Raw genomic sequence first — 20,556 nt, forward strand, 5'->3', positions numbered from 1 at the left:
AGATGTACACCTCATGCACCTCCACATATATAGTGTCGATCCCAATAGGAAGATATTAATAATATAACAACAACAAAAGGGTCTGAATGATCAGCAGAGAGAGAGAGAGAGAGAGAGAGAGAGAGAGAGAGAGAGAGAGAGAGAGAGAGAGAGTCAGTACATGTGACAGTCCAGCTCCAAAGCCGCCTCCTCTGCCTCCCTCGCCTGCTGTCTCTCGCAGCCACATCTCTTCATTTCTCCGTCTGCTCAGCTTCTCCTCTCGCTTCTCTTTTGGTCACATCTCTTCATCTCCTCCTCCTTCTTTCTCCTTTTTTATGTTGAGCCTTCATCTTCGACATGTTTCTCACGTGAGGTCCGCTAACTTGCAGAGAGCTCTGTGGATGCCGAGTTAAGAAAGAAAAAGAAGGCAAATGCTCTGTCGGGGAATAAGAGAAGAAACTACGCACGTTTGCATCTTTCGTTGAGTGCCTTGGATTGAACGGAGCAACACTATGGATCTGTCATTCATGGCTGCGCAGGTGAGATATCTTTCCTCCAATTCGCCGAAAGATGTTTGGCTCGTCCGAACTTTTTATTACATTTGTTCATTTATTGCATGGGCGTGGCCGGTCAACAAGTTCATGTGTGCGATTTGAAAATTTTACATTTTCTATACCTCTAATAATCTAGATGTGTTAATATACTAAATGTAGTTCTGCTTTACTGAAAATCAATTCCATATCGATAATGGGACTTCGTGGCATCTTATTTCCCCCCTCTAATGGTCTTTTAGTAAATAGTTGACAGTAATCCTTTATAAGCATATATATATATATGGCTTTAGGTTTGTTGTAGTTAACATAGTTATATCCGACATGGACATGCTGTACTTGTGTGTGATTTTGTGGCAGAATCCAATGTAGGACTCTGTGTGACAAAACAAACGTTGTTACAACTTATAAGTTACATTTTATTTTGTATTCTTATTTTGTTGTATTTTATTTACATTAGTTTGATTGGACCAATACCATATGAAATACTTGTGTTACTTGTTGTTTGCATATATTTTGATGTCAATTGATCTTGGCTTCCAGATACAACATGTACTATTGAGCATCTGTTTTGGACATTGTTTCTATAAGAAGCTTCTATTGCAGCCTATCGTTCCCTCCGCTCTCCCAGTGTCTGGCTGCTTATGGTTTGTCTGGTGCCATCTATTTTGCCATTTTATGCACAACTGCCATTGAAAGGGTTCAAGGGGTTAATGTTGCTGCCAATGGCTGTTCTGTGGGCCAAATGCTCTCAAATCTTTTAAAATCTGATACCCCTAAATAAAAAAAAGGAGGAGAGCATTAACCTTGAAGTCAACACAGTCAAAACGATTCACTATCATTGTGAAAACTTATAGTGAGTAATATAATACATATTTAATGTCACAATGGTGAAACCATGTTTTACAGGACTTTTTGTCCTCTTGTGTTCTTAGAAACTTTGTCTGGGTATTAGTGCACAGGAACCAGGTTTACTGACAGCAGCACAGTGAAGGAGGCAGACCACTGTCAGCCTTGTATGTGGGCAGTCAGTTACTCATATTCACAACTGGGAATGGTTGAATACCACAGTGTTTTGAAACCACTCAGCTGGAGCCAGTTTCTTCTGCACTGATGAGGATGCACAGCAGCAAGCTAAACAAACCGTCAGTAATGGTGGAGGACAAGGAGCTGATATTTGATGTTTTCAGTCAAGCAATTGTGCAACATCGAAAACAGTATTGTCCAACACATGTAATGATATAGGCATTATACATAAACAAAAATAGATCAAATGTATTGTAAAAAATAACGTGTTCAGTAACAGGGAAACTAAATTGCCACTTGTGAAAGATCATTGTAATTAATTTACATTGATTCATTCATATTTAGTCTATAAAATGAGATGAAAGTGCTCAGAGCAGATGGTAATGCAACAAAAACTCCCCACTAATGTCCTACTTTGTTTTAACACATAAAAAAAAAAAAAATGACTTCATGTCATGAGCGGTTAATAAGTTTACATATACAGCGGGATATTTGTCTGTCTATGCAGATTATGCTTCACTTAATGCAACAAAAATGTACTTGGCACCTAATCAGCGTGATTGATTCTTCTGCACTGAAATGGAAGCATATCTGTTCCTTGAGACGTGTGAGCAGCGGATGTCAACAACGTGTTCAGTCTGGAACGGCCGTTTTGGTGGCAGGTGACAGCCATTTAGCAAGAAGTCATAACTCGAATGGGGTTTTGCTTCCAGTTCCCCATGACCCCATCACATCTTACTTATTTCTTGTTGCTCCTCCAGTTTTTTTCTTCTTCCAGGAGTCCATATCCTCCTCTTCAAGAATGCAGCTCTATCAAAAAGCTAATGGCTAATTTTACTGAGGTGAAATTCATTCCTGTGCCCTCAGTCACTCTGTAATGGTGACTGTGAATGAAGTCAGGCAAATGTCCCCGGAGTTTTCAACATTGACTTCACAATGGATGTTTTTTTGCCCATTCATCTCAGCGTAGCTCTGCCGCCTGCAAATCACTTTCTCTCTGAAAGATGACGGATGCTGCCATAACTGTTCTCTCCTAAAGACGGGGAAAGTTTTTTAAAGAAGTCTAACTCAGAGGACTTGGTTACTGAGGACGAAGTATGAGGAGTTCAGAGGATGTACTGGTCGTTATTGTTGCAGTGTATTTTAAGACGACACATTAAACTCTTTAGTTTATATATTTTTCTGAATTTAATTTCCTGAAGCAACTAAACTTGGCATTTAGCAAAAACATCCTTCAAGATAAGGACATGCATCATGTGTGTACCACGATTGGCCATTGTTTTGCTACATGTGCCGCTCTTCTTTTTGCTAAAATGATTTGGTACGATATCACAGAAGCAATTCTTAATAGCTCTCTGCAGAACAATGTGTATGCTTTTGTGTTTGGTGAATGATTTGCATTTGGCAGCAATGCCTGACTGGTTTGAAATGAAAAAGGGCATACTTCATTAGGCTGAAAGTGGTGGCATCCTCAAGCATTGCAAAACATGGATTAATAGGTGACAATCACAGTGAAGCTTTTGAATACTAAGCTGAAGGCAATTTGTTCTGTCTATTTTCAAATAGCCTGAATTTAGCAATGTAGGACTAATTTCCCTTAGCTCCATTGAAATGGATATTAAGATTTATTTTTAACTTTCACTCACTTAAACGTTTTTTTTTTTTTTGCAGACCAACTACTGTGATTGTTAATCACACTGTGTACATCTTTGCACTTTGAGTAGGGTGTCGCTGTCGACATGATTAAAATGACAGATGTAAAGGCATAGGAAAATGAGCCAGGGTGTTCGCTGGTTACGAACTGATGTTTGGGTCAAGTTTGATGTGTTGAAGACTGGCTCCGGAGCCATCCTGGGCATTTTGCCAGTCTCAGAGATGCTTCAGCTGATCTGATCTGCCACACAGGGAAGCAGAACCCTTAAGGCTCTGTCTATCCAGTACACAGTGACCCCTTTGGCTCTGGCCTTTTACTCAGTTTTGCATGTACACACGTGCATGCACGTCACACACAAAATATTGTATTATTGTGACATTTGATCCCCATGTGTTAGAGAAAGGCAGAAAGGAAATGTCAGCACAGAACTCTGCACATATATTTCCTTTACGTTACTTTCATGTCTGGACAGTGAACTCTTGAATGGAACGCGATAGGTCTGTTTCCATTGTTTCCATACTGTAGTCTCAACTCAGATGATTTGTCTTTTCATGACAGGCCATCAGCATTTCTCATTACTCAATTACTTATTCAGTGAAGCTGTGGCTCTGAGTCATTCTACCTGATAGGGTTGTCAATCTCAGTCGTTTTAGAAAGGACAGATGAAAGGGAAAGGATGATGATGGAGGGAGTGGTTTACAGCCCCAACACAAACATAGCCATCTGTATTTACTCACTGCAACAAGAACAGGAAGAGGCCAAAACACTTCACTTTGGTGCCACGATAGCACAATACAATAAGTGTCAGAGTATTAAATCAGAGTAGATTATTTTAAAGTTAGTAGATGTGTTTAGATTGTCCTGATGCAGTCTGCTCCACACTCTCATGCAGTTTACAAATGCCGTTTCCAACCAGAATGTATTTGTCGTTTGCGATATCATTTGCAAAGGCTACTTTGATTATAACGTCGTAATGAAACAATTGGACCAAATGAACTGTCATACAAGTGACATATGATATATATGACAGAAAGACTGGCTGACACCGTGGCAACAAGAAGACGTGTTTGCGCACCACTGCCCCGCTGATGAGAAGCCAGATATGGAAATGGAGTTGAATAGTTCACAGATGAGATTATTTTCCTCTTAAACACACTTTGCAAAACAGCAGCCGCCACAAGGCCTATATCACGACCATCTTTGTGCTCAATTGCATAAAGAATTCAATTACATAATCATGTTATCTCACTGTGCATTCTTCATAACCGGGCTCTCCTGTTTAAAGAATAAATCTCCTGGTCTCTAAGTGGAGGCTTATAATAATGGCAGACCATCCTTTTCATCTCTGTGAGTTCATTTCCCCTCTGGTGTTCAGTTTGCCCTTTCAGCAATTGGTTTTATATTGTGAGAAACTTGCAACAGTCCCAGTTCTCAGCTGCCTTCCTCTTTCATGACCCTGCAGTGTTGTAAACAGGTTGAAAAAACAACCGTTACCTTAAACCAATTCGAAAGAGCTGTATGCACAAGGAAAATTAATGCTTTAAACACACAAAAAGCAGGTGAATCTGTCTCTGTTAGGTCTGCGTTTTATTTTTAGAAGCTTCCCCAGAAATAGCTGTGTGACGATTCAATGCCTTTTTATTTCAGTGTTGTTCATACTTTTTTTTTTAACCATCACATTTTAATCCTTGATGCATAAGTCCATCATCGTTCAGATAAATCAAACTAAAATTTACAAAATAATGTTAAAAATCAATCCACAGTTAGTGTGAATAATTCTTTTCTGTGTCTGTGTGTAGAATATGAATATGTGTGACTTCACACAGCCAGCAGGAGCGTTCAAAGACATAAATGGACTGTGAAAGGCCAGTATGTAATGTTAAAAAGTAAACCCTTTTAATGAGGAGAATACTGAAGCCTTCAAGTGATGAAGATGTAAGCCTGCTTTTCACAGCAGGGCTACTTCATGGTTTACTCTCACTTGATGGATTTACTGCATCTAGAGAGAGAACACACACTGGAGGCAGGAGCATTTAGAACAAACACACTACTTTGGTTGGAGGTTTGCTTTGGGTGACTGATGTTTTACCTCATCCTCCCTATAATAAAAATAAAAACGTATTGAAAAGTAACAGTTTATGTTTACTAGCTGTTGCTGATAAGAAAGTCGTGTTGAACAAACAGCCCCAGGTTCAATCTCTTCCTGTTAAAATGAGAAATTGTAACGCTCTCATTGGAAACAATTGACGAACCACCAGGACGCTGCAGGTCTCTATTTTTGGCTCTGATAACTGTTGAAGCAGGCGCCAAACTGCCTTCTAAACAAATTGACTGTTTGCTAAACCCTTGCCCGAGCAGAGATTGTCCAACCATAACATACAACAGTAACTAGGCGGAGCAGGACTATCAAGTTTGGGATTTCTCTGAAAGATGAAGCGGACATGTGACAAGAACAAAACTGAATATATAAAAGTTTTGGATGATAGTTTATTCGATTATTTACTTGTTATTGGATTTGGAGAAGTTGACACTCCAAACAGCCAAACTCATTATCCGAGATAGCGTTACATTTGCCAAAGAAGCAGTTGGTCTTCTTAACATAACAGCTCTATCCTTTGTCTTTTAGCACAATATCATGTATGGAGCCAACTAGTGGATATTTATCATCTCTTCACAGGGTTTTATTGTTTGAAAATGAGTCAGCTGGAAACATTAAAACGTCAGTCAGAGACAATGTTTTCAGCCAACTCTCTGAGCTAATGTTGGCATAGAACAAGGGAAGGTAACCTCAGGCATGTGTGCCACCGTTGGCACCCAGTAGCTTAACCAATGGTACATCCGCATGTCCAATTACCTCTTTCACAGCCTTTGACATTGTGCTGCCTGTTATTTAGGGTATTTTGATTGATTTGAGAGATATCAGCATTCTGTATCTGTGCTCGTGTATCATTGCAATGTCCTAATTATGGGAGAAAAATGAAAATTTTGATTTGCCGTTATAATTCAACTTAATGTACCATAATGATGAAATGCCACATATTAACAAGAAGCTTTAAAAATGTCACTTCATATCAAAAGGTTGCCGACCCCTGGCTTAGAACGAAGGAAAAGGCACAGCTAGCGCCTCACAACAAATAACAATCCTGTCCAGTGCTCATATATTTAAGGCAACACATTTTATGAGAAGATTAATGTTTTGAGGGCAGGCACATCAGGTGTTAGCTTAGTTTGCCAGGTGTAGCTGATAAAATCTGTTAGCGTCTTTGTCATTTCAGCCTGAAAAATGAAATGTAACAATCTCTGGCTGGAAATAAGAACCCATCTTTTGTCTGCATCTCTCTGAAATCAAACAACCCTATCTGTTGAGGGGTAACCCTGCTACCAATTTCATTGTGTCGTGCAAGAACAAAGAACCTGACAGCCGTAGCAACCGCAATTAAGGGCAAGGCATACCAATATGCAGCTACTGGTTAGATTGGGGGGCACTTGACAGAATAGAGGGATGAAAATGATGTGGCTCAGCTGCCACATTACTCTGTAGTAATTTCCCAGTGTCTTCATGCTATCTTTGCTTACAACATGTTTGCACTGCAGACACAAACATCTCCCATCTTTTTTGCACCTGAAAAGAGTGATGGCGTATTGAAAGAAGCATGGGGAGAATGAAAGGGAGACTTAATGGACTGTGACAGCCAAGTATGAAGTAATAACATCTTTCCCTGATAGACCTAACCCCCCTAACTGCATGCTGCTTCCCATATAACCATGGCTCTGACAGTCAGCAGGTATGAATTATGTATTTTCATATAAATAATCTATTTTTAACTCACCCTGAGATCATTTCAAAGCAGCTTTATCCCTGTATTGATATGTTTATTAATTAAACTGAGCTATGTTTTAGGGTTAACTTTGATGGATATTGACATGCTCTACGGTGTTTTTTTACATTGAAGCGCACATCAAATACAGTTCAGAAGTGGTTCTTTTAATGAAAGGATGGGAGTTAAACAGTGTGAAGGATGGCAATAAGCTTCGCTTTTGTGAAGGCTGGCAAAAAGCTGAATGGCAGAAGCTCACTATATACCATCAAGGAGGAAGCAGAGACGAATAAAATATCACCACAGCTGCTGTAATTCATGAGCTCATTATGCATGTTTTTAAACATTAGCATGCCTAGCATAAAGTAATAAAACTATATGATCAAGTGATGTAGGTAGTCTTCAACACAGCCTTTTCAGTTTTCCAGAAGATGTTTCATCCCTGTGTGCAATTCAGTAAATAATCCATGTGACTACAGAACAGATAGTGAAAAAATAATTAGTTATTGTTGGTTTAAACACAAATTCATCAGACATAATTCAAAGAGGGGATTTTAGTTTGTTTTGTTGTGCATTTTTGGACAACAGGATTTCTCGTGCAGTTTTTCCACAATGTATGTCAGTTTCCCCCCTTCAGCTTTAAAACCCTAGTGGCTTCTATAAAATACCTCTATAATAGCACCAACAGCAAAACCTGCTTTTCATTTGATCCCTTTCACCGGGCCTTACCCTTTGAGTCTGACCTTGGGCTTTGTTTAAAGAAAGCTCCCCTGAAACTAATGACAATGTTCGGACAGGCCTTTTTTCTCCTTCCTTTCCTCTCGCTCACTTGTTCGATTTGCAAAGAAGCTGAGGTTATATAACATAATGTACCTTCACTCCACAATAAATACTGTTGCCCTTAGAGGAGAATCTTAAGTTTGGAGTCCAAGGCAGACGTCAGGGCTTCAATGGCAGTCTCCACATGGAGCCGCAGCTCGGGAACAATCTGACTGAATCTACACAGCATCTCTTTATAATGGATTATGTAACACCGTTCCTATGAGGACTCGCTGTATTTCAGTCTCATAGATAATTTGGCATCTGATTATTAGGCCACAACTGGACAAGTTTAAATTTCCCTGCTGATGAACTACTCAAAATGTAGATTACACATGTCCTCTGAGCTGAAGTATAATGTGCTGCTGCTGATATTTTACATCATCTAATTTACAGTTGCTATTTTCATCATACAATACGCTTAATGCTCTACAGCTCTTATTATGTTTTATATGACACAAATCTGACTGTGACCTTCTCATTTCGGGTGCGTGCAACTTTAATGGCCAGATGATGAATCGGGCACTTACAGTCAGTTGTATTACGCATGGAAATCATTTGGAATGCCCGCTGGTATGCATGAGTGGTGGAGAAGTACACTAACTTAGATTTTTCTGAAAATGTTGAATTTTTTATGGTGCTTACAAGGAGTTGTGAATCAATTCGCAGCTAGAGCTTGAAGCTATTTTTGCAGACACGTCGGTGTGTTTTGAGCTGAATAGGCCTCCCCTAATGTTTTCACCATAGTTTCAGTCCTATCAATGCACCAATCTTAGTTATGCATTATGATGCACCCCTGAGCTATTTACAAAACATTACTTTATGTGGGTTTTGCCATGATTTCAGGCTTTTTGCTCCAGTCAAAGTGAGTGACTGAGTATCAAGCATCTCCATGTTGCAACCTGTGGTCCAGCGCAACACACTGGTGTGCAGTACATCCCATATCTATTTGGGTTTACAGCTACTCTGTACGCATTACACAACCCCCAGGGTCAATGCTGTGTGGGATTACCATTTACTCACTTGAGTATAAAAAACAACAACATTGAAACACTTGCATCATTTAGAACCAAATTATATTGTTTATTGCTGCAATTACTAATCAAAGACTGAACACATTGTAATTGATGCATTTCACACCTGAGTCTTGGCTTTTATGTGATGCCAACAGCTTACACACAAACACACACATGTGTACAGGCAAGGCTCTGTCTCCTGGCACCTACCTCATTACAACCTGTGATATATTGTATATCCATTCCAGAGTGTGAAAGACACAGACATCTAATTATTTATAGCTGTGATTTGTGGACAGAAGGCCTAAACAATGCATGCAGCGCCCTTAATAGCAAGTGTGTGTGTGTGTGTGTGTGTGTGTGTGTGTGTGTGTGTGTGTGTGTGTGTGTCTGTGCTTGTAAAAACATGTTATCATACAAACATGGATTTTTTTTCTTTGTAAAGGAATAATCCACATATGGTTTTGCTGTTGCGCACATGTGTTTTGTTACTTCATCCATAAACTACCAAACCCGTTTCTCCTTAATGCCTCACACTGTACATGCACACCCTTGCCTAAATACATGGACACAAACTGTGAACATCAGATTAATTCAAGACTGAGGGCAAGCAGAGTTAGGGAGCACATGCTGAACTGTTACAGTATTTGAAAACACTATGTAGGCCAACATGGCACTCGCGTGACAAATTCATAATGCACCCCCTCCTCCTCCTCCCACGGGGAAAATACATACAGCAACCATTCATAAATGCTGATGCCAACCTGCAGCGGTATATACAGTACTGTAGCAGCTACACCAGTGCAAGCTGTAAGATGCTAATTCAATTTTACAGCAGCTGTGTTGTTATTCTGATGAGAATGTACACACCGAAGAAACAAAATAACTGATTTTGGCATCAACAAAAGCTATGCAAGGACATATTCCTCCTGAACATATCTTATTTTGTTGTATGAATTTATGTGCCGAAATCAGGCAATAAAAAGTATGCAATATGGTAAACAGAATGTTATTAGGTTTGTCTTAGATCTTATTTTATTTCTGTATCATATTCAAACTTAAATTTAATTTGTTTTCCCTGCTCATGACACGCAACCATTTATAAAATATGTTCATCAGACAAGTGGGGAATGCCACACATTCTCTGAAATCACTTATGTATGTACAGAGTGCAGTGAAAGAGTATTTAGACTGAATGAACTTTATCATATTGGCTGAGATAAATGGCCAGTAAAGAAAAAGTACACTGGCGTATTACAACATGAACCAAGAAGAGTTAACATGACTTACAGCCTGGTCTCAAGAAATACTTGAAAAGGCCACAACCTGCTAACGCCTTACATGGTGGAGTCCTTAATGTCTTCAAATTCTGTGTCGGCACCACAAAAACAGTGCCAATGGTAAGTCGAGACCATTGTTCAAGACCAGTTGTGTCATAAAGTGTTGTTGTTGTGAATTGACGGGTTTCTGACATTTAGGTTAGGTAGACATTTCTAGCTAATTCATGCCCACGTACACAAATCAATAGAATACATTTCGTGACTCTTTCACAAACTGCCATGAGACTGGGTTGGGACTTTACATGCACTGACAGGTGATGTCATCCTGCATAAACCTAAGCAGTTTTGAATATGCATACTAACGTTTGAGTATATTGAATTTTTTTTTCTTAATTTTTTCCATTGTTAACAGAAATATATAGTTAAACCTGCTTGGAATGAGCATGGGAGTTGGATACAGCTTTAACAGAAGGGATAATTAATCATGTTTCTCCATGAGATTGCACGTTTGTGGCAGCTGCTCGCAGGCTATTTATTACACAAGAGAGGAACAGAACAAGGGGGAAATAATTGTAAGGGAATTGTCATATGTAAAAAAATAGAGTGAAAAAAAAATAATACAGGGATAAAGGCCCTGAGGAATTGAAAGTGCTATGCTTCATTTTTATTTGACAGGAAGAGTGAGTGTTCAGAGGGGTCAGAAGAAATAGTTGAGGTTTGTACACACCCACTGTGCACAACAAGAAAGACTGCTGTGTTTGATTGGCTGATCAGAAAAGTTGTTGGCTTTTCATGAATAACAAACGTACAGTATTCCACACACACACAAACAGGATTAAAGAGAAGTCAGTGGAGAAAGTTTGCTGATGGTGCTTAATGAGTGTTTCCCCATTTGCAGGTCTTCTAAAAGTCTGCTCTGTGTTTGTATCAAAGTTTGTGTTTTTGGATTTAGTAAAAAAATGGCAAATAATATGCACTGAACAGACTCAGAACAGTTGGCAGATAATTATGTCTACATAGTACAGGGTGTGTGCATGTTATCCATGCATGATGTATGTGCAAGATGGAGTGAGAGAAATTCCTTCCATCTGGCTATAATTTCTGAATCACTCCTGCTACCTTTCAGTCACATTTCCCTGTGGAGTTTACTTACAGTACAGAAAGACACAGCACTACAGTGCAAGTTGCTGTGGATAAGAGCATCTTCCAAATACTATAAATGTAAATGTAAATATTTAATGGTATGTGGGGTCATGCAGATCACTTTAACTATGGAACACAGATTAATCAGTCAGCATATTAAGGAGAGAGCTACAGAAAGATGTAAATACAAATTGTCCCTCCCAAAAAAAATTAATTAAATAAAGCCTCAGAAGATGCAGATGCTTTTACAGATTGTGATAACAATAACTTTTTTCACTGTACTCATAAATATTACATGCATGCCATAAGAAGTAAGTATTATTCCCTGTAACTTTACAGGTACATACTGTGTGTATATATACACACACACACACACACACACACACACACACACACACACACACACATACACAATATCCCATAGAGGGTGTTTCGGGCAGGCTGGAAGGATCAGTCAAAGTAGTCAAAGTAGAAAACAAAGCAAGAAAAAAACTGAGAAGAAGAATCCCACTTCTCTTCTTGGCAAGACCCACCATAAGCGGAGAAGGGGTTGATTGAGGCGTTTGCACCGTTTGGGACTTACCATTCCATGTGTGATGCTCATGTGTATTGATGGAGCCTTGTATACAGATAAGAGCACATAAAAACACTGTAGTAAGGTTGGAGATGAGGAATAGAGATATGGCAGTCATCAGCAAGTCATCCAGGGAGAGACAGTTAAACATGAGGCTGGCGTGTGGGTGATTTTCATATTATGCAGTGAGCAATGTCCACCACGATGTCACATTTGTTGTAGTTCTACCAACAACAGAAAAAGGAAATATTGGACTGCCAATCTACAAGAGGACCAAACACGGCCTCCAGCTTGTTGGTTTGGGGACTGCAATGGTGAAAGGCAGAGAGAGCATGTTGCAGACACCACAGGCAAAGAGGAGGTGGAGACACAGGGCATAGGTGATCTTATGATAGTGACATCACACTGTGGTAATGGTAAAACTAGAAACCGACTCAACCCAGGGTTGGTGAGGAGCAGAACGTCTATGTGCTGATGCCAAACCCAGTTGTCACAAGAGAGGGAGATGAAAGGGTCTCATTAGTAACAGCAGACGCCTCTGTGGCTGAAAAGAAACCAGGGCTAGTACAATCATTGTTATGGCCCATGCAACTGCTCTAAGGAAAATTAGAGAGCAGAAGTTGGACTTTAGCTGTTGACAAGAAGATCATAGCTGAGGAAGATACTGCGGGGGCCGTTTTAAATCTGCAAAAATTGGTTTATTGCCAATTATGTTTGCACATACAAGGGATTTGGCTTGGTGCATAACAATAAACACAGTGCAATAGTATAAGACATAATTACAAAATAAAGTGTGAAAACATATTTTTAATTAAGAGTACATTAAAATAAGTCTGTTATTTAAGTGTGAAGGGTATAATTAAAGTGAATAGTTGTGCAGGGATATGTAAATGTCTAATTGTCCTGGAGATGAAGGAGTCAGAGTCAGTGGGCGTCCAGGGCTCTGTTGATGAGCCCAAGTGCAGACGGGAAGAAACATTCTATAGAGTTATAGAAATTGAATAGTGTGAAAAGTTATGATACTAGATGTAATTCAGAAAGGAAAGAGTGAACATGAGGTGCCTCCATGAGATGAGGGCGAGTTGTAAGGCCAGACATAACAAGGTCGGACCACAACAAGCTAAAGAGACGCTAGACAACAAAGTGAGGTCTAGCACCCAGAACCGTGACCTGGAAGCATAAAGGTTGGAGAGGAGCGCATATCTCTACTGGGCCTTGCAGGGTTCTGGAGTGAGAAAAGTGTTGTGAAGTAAATTTGAGGTTTGGCTGTAATGCTCATGCTGCTGTTCTGTTAATTGTGATGATAAAATTCTGTCTGTGTCGTTTTTAAAATTCAGCTGTGAGGAAGACGCACTTTAATCCTACTTTTAGCTGTGCAGTATTAATAGAGCTAAATGTATTAAATCCTTCAAACAGTAGCTTTCTTCTTTGCAAATACTAAATCAAAGGACGTGCATAACAGTGAGATACTGAAAATAGTCTGCAGAGCAAATGGAAATATTTGCATTATGAAGTAGTTAGATATAATCACCCTTTGCTTGGATTGGTCCCTCCAAGCATGAAGCATCATTGTGCTGACACTTTGATGCTGTTACATGTATATGTATATACTGTATGAGACACAGATTGTAGATTTAAAAATATTGTATGAATATCTTGAACAGTGAGACAGATTTAGATTAATAAACTTGGTAGTTCAATAGCAAAAACAAGATTTAGTTGATGGCTGAGCAAAAATGAGAGCTTTTCATTTCCCATAGGGGTGTTTTCTGCTTGCTATGCTTAGTAAGAGAAGGTGCAAAGCAAGGCCAACCCTGCTGCACCTCACCCTGAGCAAATTCTTACATGAGTGGAGATTCAATTAAGGGCTTCCATCTCTTCGCCTGAAATGTATCTGTGCTGCACAGTGAATGAGCAGGCATGGATGGAGCGGCAGGAGCAGCTGACGCCACCAGCAGATACAAAAGAAAACATGGCGATCTTTTTTTTACCCACTCAGGCAGCTTTCTCACAACAGGTACACTACCGCCCTCAGGTTTAATAACGACAATCATTTGACTGATTTTATTACAGAACAAATCTTCTGCAATCAAAAGATGCGTAGTTAGATATCTTAACCATTTTTTTAACCATTTTTTTTAAGGCCATTCGGTTTTATATTATAATTATTTTATAATATTGCTATTGTATTATTATTTACTGTTTTTATTAGTTTTACTGTTTGTTTATTTATTTATATTACTTGATTTTTTTTTTACTTACTATGTGTCTCTGTGTGCACTGCTACTGTAATCCCACAATTTCCCCACTGCGGGACTAATAAATGATTATCTTATCTCATCTTACTATATTTAGCCACAACAAGTTAAAGAACACTGCAACCATTTGTAGTGGAAAATCTGAAATGACCTTCTGTTTTGTTTCCCAGCTTGCTTTCAGAGATGATTTTCTCACTTCAATATATTCTTTTTGACCAATTTGTTTACAGGGTCACTGATAACGTTTTTTTTCTTTTCTTCTTCTTTAGCTTAAAGAGGAGACATCCTTCACACTATCCTCTGATGCTATATTTGTATTTTTCATTCTGTATGATCTAAAGACTCTAGAATTCAGGGACATTGACTGTCTTTTACAGCAGTGGTTTACTACGGTTTTAAATTCAACACATTGTGTCAAAACTCAGCCCACGGTTGAACAAAGAGAGTAGAGCCTTGACTTGGAGCCTATGCGCATTTTAATTACGAGTTAATAAACAAAAGACAACCAGAGACGTCCAAACAAAAGGTTTGTAAGCCAGGAGACAAACAGTGACTGATTCACGGCCACAAGCTTGCAATATATCGTGTTTTGTGTCATCAGCGCAGGTGAGCAGAATCTTCATGAGGAACATCAACTCTACCCTCAGGCTCCTGCAGAGAGAAGCTCTCCACAGAGAGGGGGTGCATGACAATTATGAATTGCATCCACATTTGGCTCCTATGATCACATGGCATGCATGTTTTTAATCTAATAATGATTTGCATCTCGGTTCATTGATATTCTGTTTGTAAATTAATTTTTACATTATTCAGGTTATGATTAGAATGTTTTAGAATTCTGGAAATAATGTAAATATTTCACAAATGTGTTTGTGCACAGGGATTTTCAGCCTCACATGTGACTGGATTTAAGAAAGTCACTTAAATTGTTTATTGCTGACATATTACAGACTCCTCTCCATTACTATAATACTATTTATGGTACAGATTAATTTATCGGTCAAGTAGCCATATATGGTAACTTCCTCACGCTGTACATATGGCATCCATATGGCCAGCCTCAGTAAATTCAAGAATCATATGGTCTTCACCCAGCCAATCAGCAAAGATCACCCTACGTTACACCACCCGCCATTCTGGCATTTGACCAATCAGCAGAGACCTGGAGCGCATTTTACTTTCTCTTTTTTCTGGATCGCGTAAAAGACGGTTTTGCAGCGCGACTCTCTCTACAATTACAGGTCAAACGACTAAACTAACCATGGCTGTTGAAACTCACACATGGTATGCTTGAATAATTGCACTAAGTGATTACATGCCTGTTTTTTGTGGACTACTTAGTGAAATTAGTAAAATTACGGCATGAAAAACGTAGGCACCACATTTGATCATACACCCGTTCACGTAGAAACTAGAGTGCCCATTTTTTGACATATGCCTTATGCAGCTAACAAGCCATATAATGCATTTTCTTTACAAATAAGGCAACAGCTTAGGTTTTAATGTTGCCAAAGTGTTGTATAACTCTATATAGTGATTCAGAGAGAATGTCAACCCATTTCTAGAAATATTCAAGCTATAAATAGTGAATTTGAGTGATTTGTCAGTTTATGACCTTATAACAGTTGTTTTATGTTTTATTGCAGGGGTCACTAACAGGCACCGTTGTTTCTGGACCCTGGCCCGAAAACCAATTATTGTTACCAAATTATTAACTGTTGATGGATCGCTTCTATTTCACCGACGCAGCTTTTCCTGCCTTTACGGCTCTCGTTCAGAGGTTTAGGAAACACACCATCCAATCAAACGCCTTGTAATTCCTCTCAACTGATCTTACTCGGCCAATCACATGTGTGTATTCCGTTAAGCCCCGCCCTGAACTCAAGTGCCTTATTCACACACACGGAAGCGACAGGACTCAGGAGAGATCCGATCAGTCAGAGAAGTTATTTCACTTGGCACTCCAAAAAGATAAATGTGGACCGCTTAACCAGAGCCTTTAACCACGAATGGACAGACTGTTATATGTTTATTATTCACACAACCAGTTCAAAAGCAATATGTCTCATGTTCAGCGATATTAAAAGCAGCGATGTGAAGCGCTGCTACGAGACAAAGCACACATCTTTAGAGCAAACGGACCGACTCACATCTGAAATTAAGGCACAGAAAAGAGGCCAGTATGATCAGAACACTAACACATGAATTAATGTGATCAGAACCCTAACACATGAATTAATATGACCAGGACCCTAACACATGAATTAATGTAATCAGGAACCTAACACATGAATTAATGTGATCAGAACCCTAACACGTGAATTAATGTGATCCCTGATTGATATCACTTGATGCCCGAATAAACTGAATTTGAAGCTGCATGACAATTCAGTTACATTTTCTAAAATGAAGGACTTTATTTAATTTATAGTCACATTTTTCAACATTATTGTGATGTTCTGGACCTTTGCATGAGGAAATTCTCTCGAACTGGACCTCGCAGAATTTTAGTTGAATACTCCTATTTTATTGCATGTGTTTAAATATTGAGGAAGTGTTGGGTCGTGTTGTAGATGGCAAGAGGAGGCAGACTGTTTTCGTGCCAGCCCCCCTGCCATCAGTGATGACGACGAAGAAGGCCTAATGTATGAAGGCCTAATGTTGTTGATGTGTATGTTGACTATTCCAGTACCAGCAGGTGTTTTACTCTTTTAATCTTCTAAAAGTGATGTTATAATATTATGAAATACATGTTCCTTTCACCTTGTATGTGTATGTCTGGTATTTTTTATATATATATATATTTATTGTATTTATTTTTTACCACAAACGGGCAACTAACCAAATATGGTAGCTTCGTTGATGCTAATTTTCTATCTAAAAATTTAAATAAAATGTAATTGTCACAACAGTAAATGAGTATTGTTATGTCCTCCAATAGCACTCTAGGGTTGACATTTTGAATTTCAAAGTATTTCAATGAGTGCCCTATAAAGGGTTAAGATTGGACAGAAAATTGCACAGATAATGAAGAGAACATCATGATGGTGAATCAGAAAACATGAAACCTAGTATTTTTCTCGAGTTCAGTATAAAACTGCAGTTATGTTGTGAGGTTCTATTCAGAAAACTGATTTTTACAGTCAGTTTTCTTACCAGCCATGAACATGTGAGATCTAACATGTGACTCTACTGGGTGTGTTTTAATTGAAATTGCTCACAATGTAAAATACATGAGCTCTGCATGAAGATGTTGAAGTGGTGTGCGACATTGCACAGCAAGAAATCTCTTTTTCTATAGCATGACGTGTTCTTTGGTGTAAGCTGTACCATAGAACACATGCTGCTGCACATAATCCAGTTTATGCATATTTAAAATATCTGCTCTAATAAATAATTAATGCCCCCAAGGCTTTGGTGAAAAGCATTTTTTCTGTAGATTTTGACAAGTATCTCAAAATGAAGGTGGAATGGTTAATGAATCAAGTTAAACTTATATCGAAATAAAACAGGGATGCATTGTAGTGCAGGGATTTGGCCGTGCGAGAGAAGCCTTTTCATGATTCATCAACCTGTAAACTGAGTTAAACACCATAGTTTCTGTTAAAAATTAATACGCCTCAGGAAATGTGTGACATATCTTTGATTCTCTTGTAATGTATGTTGCTGTATCAAGTAACTTTATGTTTAAAAGCCCGAATGACCTTTCTCCTGATTGTAGTTCTTTAAGAAGCACTCTGAGAAAGTGCTACTAAGTCACTGTCCTGCTTTTTTCTTCTGTTTTAAAAGAAAGAAGAAAGCTTGATCAGATTTTCAGCAGTATAATCCTGAAGAGGTATTTACCAAAATAGTCATCTAAATAATTGAAAACATTTGGAAATACTTTTAAAGCTGACAGTTTGACACTGTATCTGTGATCTGAGCTGCTTAATTCCTTTTTTTTTTGAGAGAAAATGTTGATGCATCTACAAGGAATAACGATAAAATCTTGACTTGGCAAAATGTAAAAGTCTTTCATCTTTCCAGCTCCACTTACTCCTTGCCCTCTTCCTGTCTGTCTGTGTTGAGTTTGAGATGCTGCTGACAGTTGTCATGTTTGGTTTCAGGATTTCTATCTTTATTCCTGTGTGAACTGAGTCTTTAAAGCTCAGGGCGTCACAGAGTAAAGCACTACAGACTCAGACATACAGATGTCAAGAGTGAGACGCTAGGACAATAGGAACGTTAGCTTTGCAGTCACACACACACACACACACACACACACACACACACACACACACACTCACACACACACACACACACACATATATACACACACACACAGACACACACACACACACACACACACACACACACACACACACACACACACACACACACACACACACACACATATCCTCAGTCCCTTTCACTCCTGTTTGTCACTTGAAATTCGGGCCCTTGGGATCATCTGGCACTCTGATCCGCTCTCGCCTGGCAGGAATAAGACTCTTTGTTTGTGGTGGATTTTAATGATTAATGTTTGCTGACAAGTTTAGTTTCATATCAAATCTCAAGTCATCACGCAACTGCTAATTAGTGGCATATATCAGTGGGTATCAGCTCCAGAGGTGAACATGCATTATTTCCTCCACTTGTCATGTTTAAAAAAAATATTATTTGACATGCCTTTATTCATTTTTTCTATGTGTTGTACTGCTTTGAGTGCCGATAATGGAACAAAGAAAATCACATTGAGGTCAGGTACACCACTGAGAAATGTAGCATGAAGATGATACATTTATCATTCATAATATCCCCAAAATATAATAAACTTTCCCCTGTGCTTCTCAATTTCCACCGAGCTGACAGATTGACATGCGTGTCAAGCAAGGATCACTTGGGCTACACTTGTTCGACTGAATTCTAAGGTTTATTGAAAAATGTTGCTGGGCTGCTGAGACAGTGAAAATCAATGAAAGCACAGCTGTAAATCTGACCAGAAAGAACCAGACCTTAAACTGCAGGTTTTACCACTCCTGCGCGGGTGAACAAGCCTCCTTAAAACCTCTGTAAATCTCCCACCACATTTATGTCAACACTAGGTGTAAAGTATGGTACAGACCAAATCTATTGTTTTCACCAAGTGGTCGCTATTGTGTAAAAGAACCGTCTACTTTAATTTCTTCAAACCACTAATTCACCACATACAGGATTAATCCGATTTTCTTTATTTCCCTGATTTTTGGGATGATGTAGGGCTGTAAAGGAAACACCAGAGAAGCATCTACCAGACGAGCGCAGGATGCATCCATTTTTCAAAAAGCATTGATTTCTTAACTCCAGAGTCCACACATGAATTAAACATTAGATATTGTGTTCAGTGATTCTCTTACAACACCACTGTGATACCACAGCCCTTAACAGCAGGAGTTTTAAAATATAATATTTCTCCCTGCAATGACATGTACCTACCTGACCCGTGTGCCTGGAAACACTTCGTTTTTTTAACTTAGATTATTATCTTAGACCTCAATATTATTAGATACCCTTTTTTGTTTTTACAGAGGACATTTTGACATGTCAAAATGTCCTCTGTAGGAAAAGCACAGGTATAAATAATAACATTAATGATGGCTGAATTCCATTTAACTGCTTTATTTCCAGGGCCCTGGTATTGTGCATGCTGGCTCACTGTCACATTGTCAAGGCTCAGGGAGGCACTTGCATAAAGCTGAGCCATTGTTACTGTTTTCAGTAACACCTGTGCTTTTCCGACCATGACAGCTCAAAATGTCTGCTGTGAAATGGGCCAATTAATGTGTTGAGGGTGATGTGTTTAATACAATATTATCATGGCTCCTTAGTGTACTGAGTCATTGCTTTTAGATTGTCATGTGTGCTGTCTTTGCAACATTATTTTAATGAATATTGTTGGGACAGTGGTGATACGGCATCAATAAGGTTGTAAAAAATGCATTATACAAGGAAAGCCATGCCATTACAATGCATGACCGAGACAGATTTGAGCTAAAGCATGCATGCAAAAAAAGAAATATAAAAATAAAATATACTGCCTCACATTTATTTGAAAAAGTACAATCATGGTGTAGTTCAGAAGTCTTTTTCAAAGCACTGCAGCAGTGATCATAAATGTTTTCCAAATTGCATAAGCCACAGTTAATTTACCACTCTGTGAAACCACTGATATCCCTGGACAGATAAGTCTGGACAGCAGCATGAATACAACTGTGTAGTGCTGTGAGGATGAAAACTTTGCCCTTGAGAGTGAACTCCTCTCGAAACAGGGAAAGTACTGTCCTTAATTTGATACATAGGGAACTTTTTTATATAACAGCTGTGGGTTTTGTTTATTTCAAAACCAAAGATAATTCCAGAAGAAAAGTCTTTGAAATCAGTACACTTGCAGTAGGTACTATACAACACTGTCTCCAAAAG

General features: G+C 38.8%; 1 protein-coding gene across 1 annotated transcript in view; it reads left to right on the plus strand.

Moving 5' to 3' along the window:
- Positions 1-491: 491 nt before the first annotated feature.
- Positions 492-20,556, plus strand: part of LOC306737885 (uncharacterized protein C14orf132) — a gene marked incomplete at both ends in the record, with an annotated part of 28,736 nt that continues 8,671 nt past the window's right edge. Inside the window, one exon of the mRNA XM_079219690.1 lies at positions 492-518. Coding sequence (XP_079075816.1) covers positions 492-518 — 27 coding nt within the window. The remainder of the gene's footprint in view (positions 519-20,556) is intronic.

Source organism: Taurulus bubalis, assembly GCF_910589615.1.
Source record: "Taurulus bubalis genome assembly, chromosome: 1".
Taxonomy (NCBI): Eukaryota; Metazoa; Chordata; class Actinopteri; order Perciformes; family Cottidae; genus Taurulus; species Taurulus bubalis.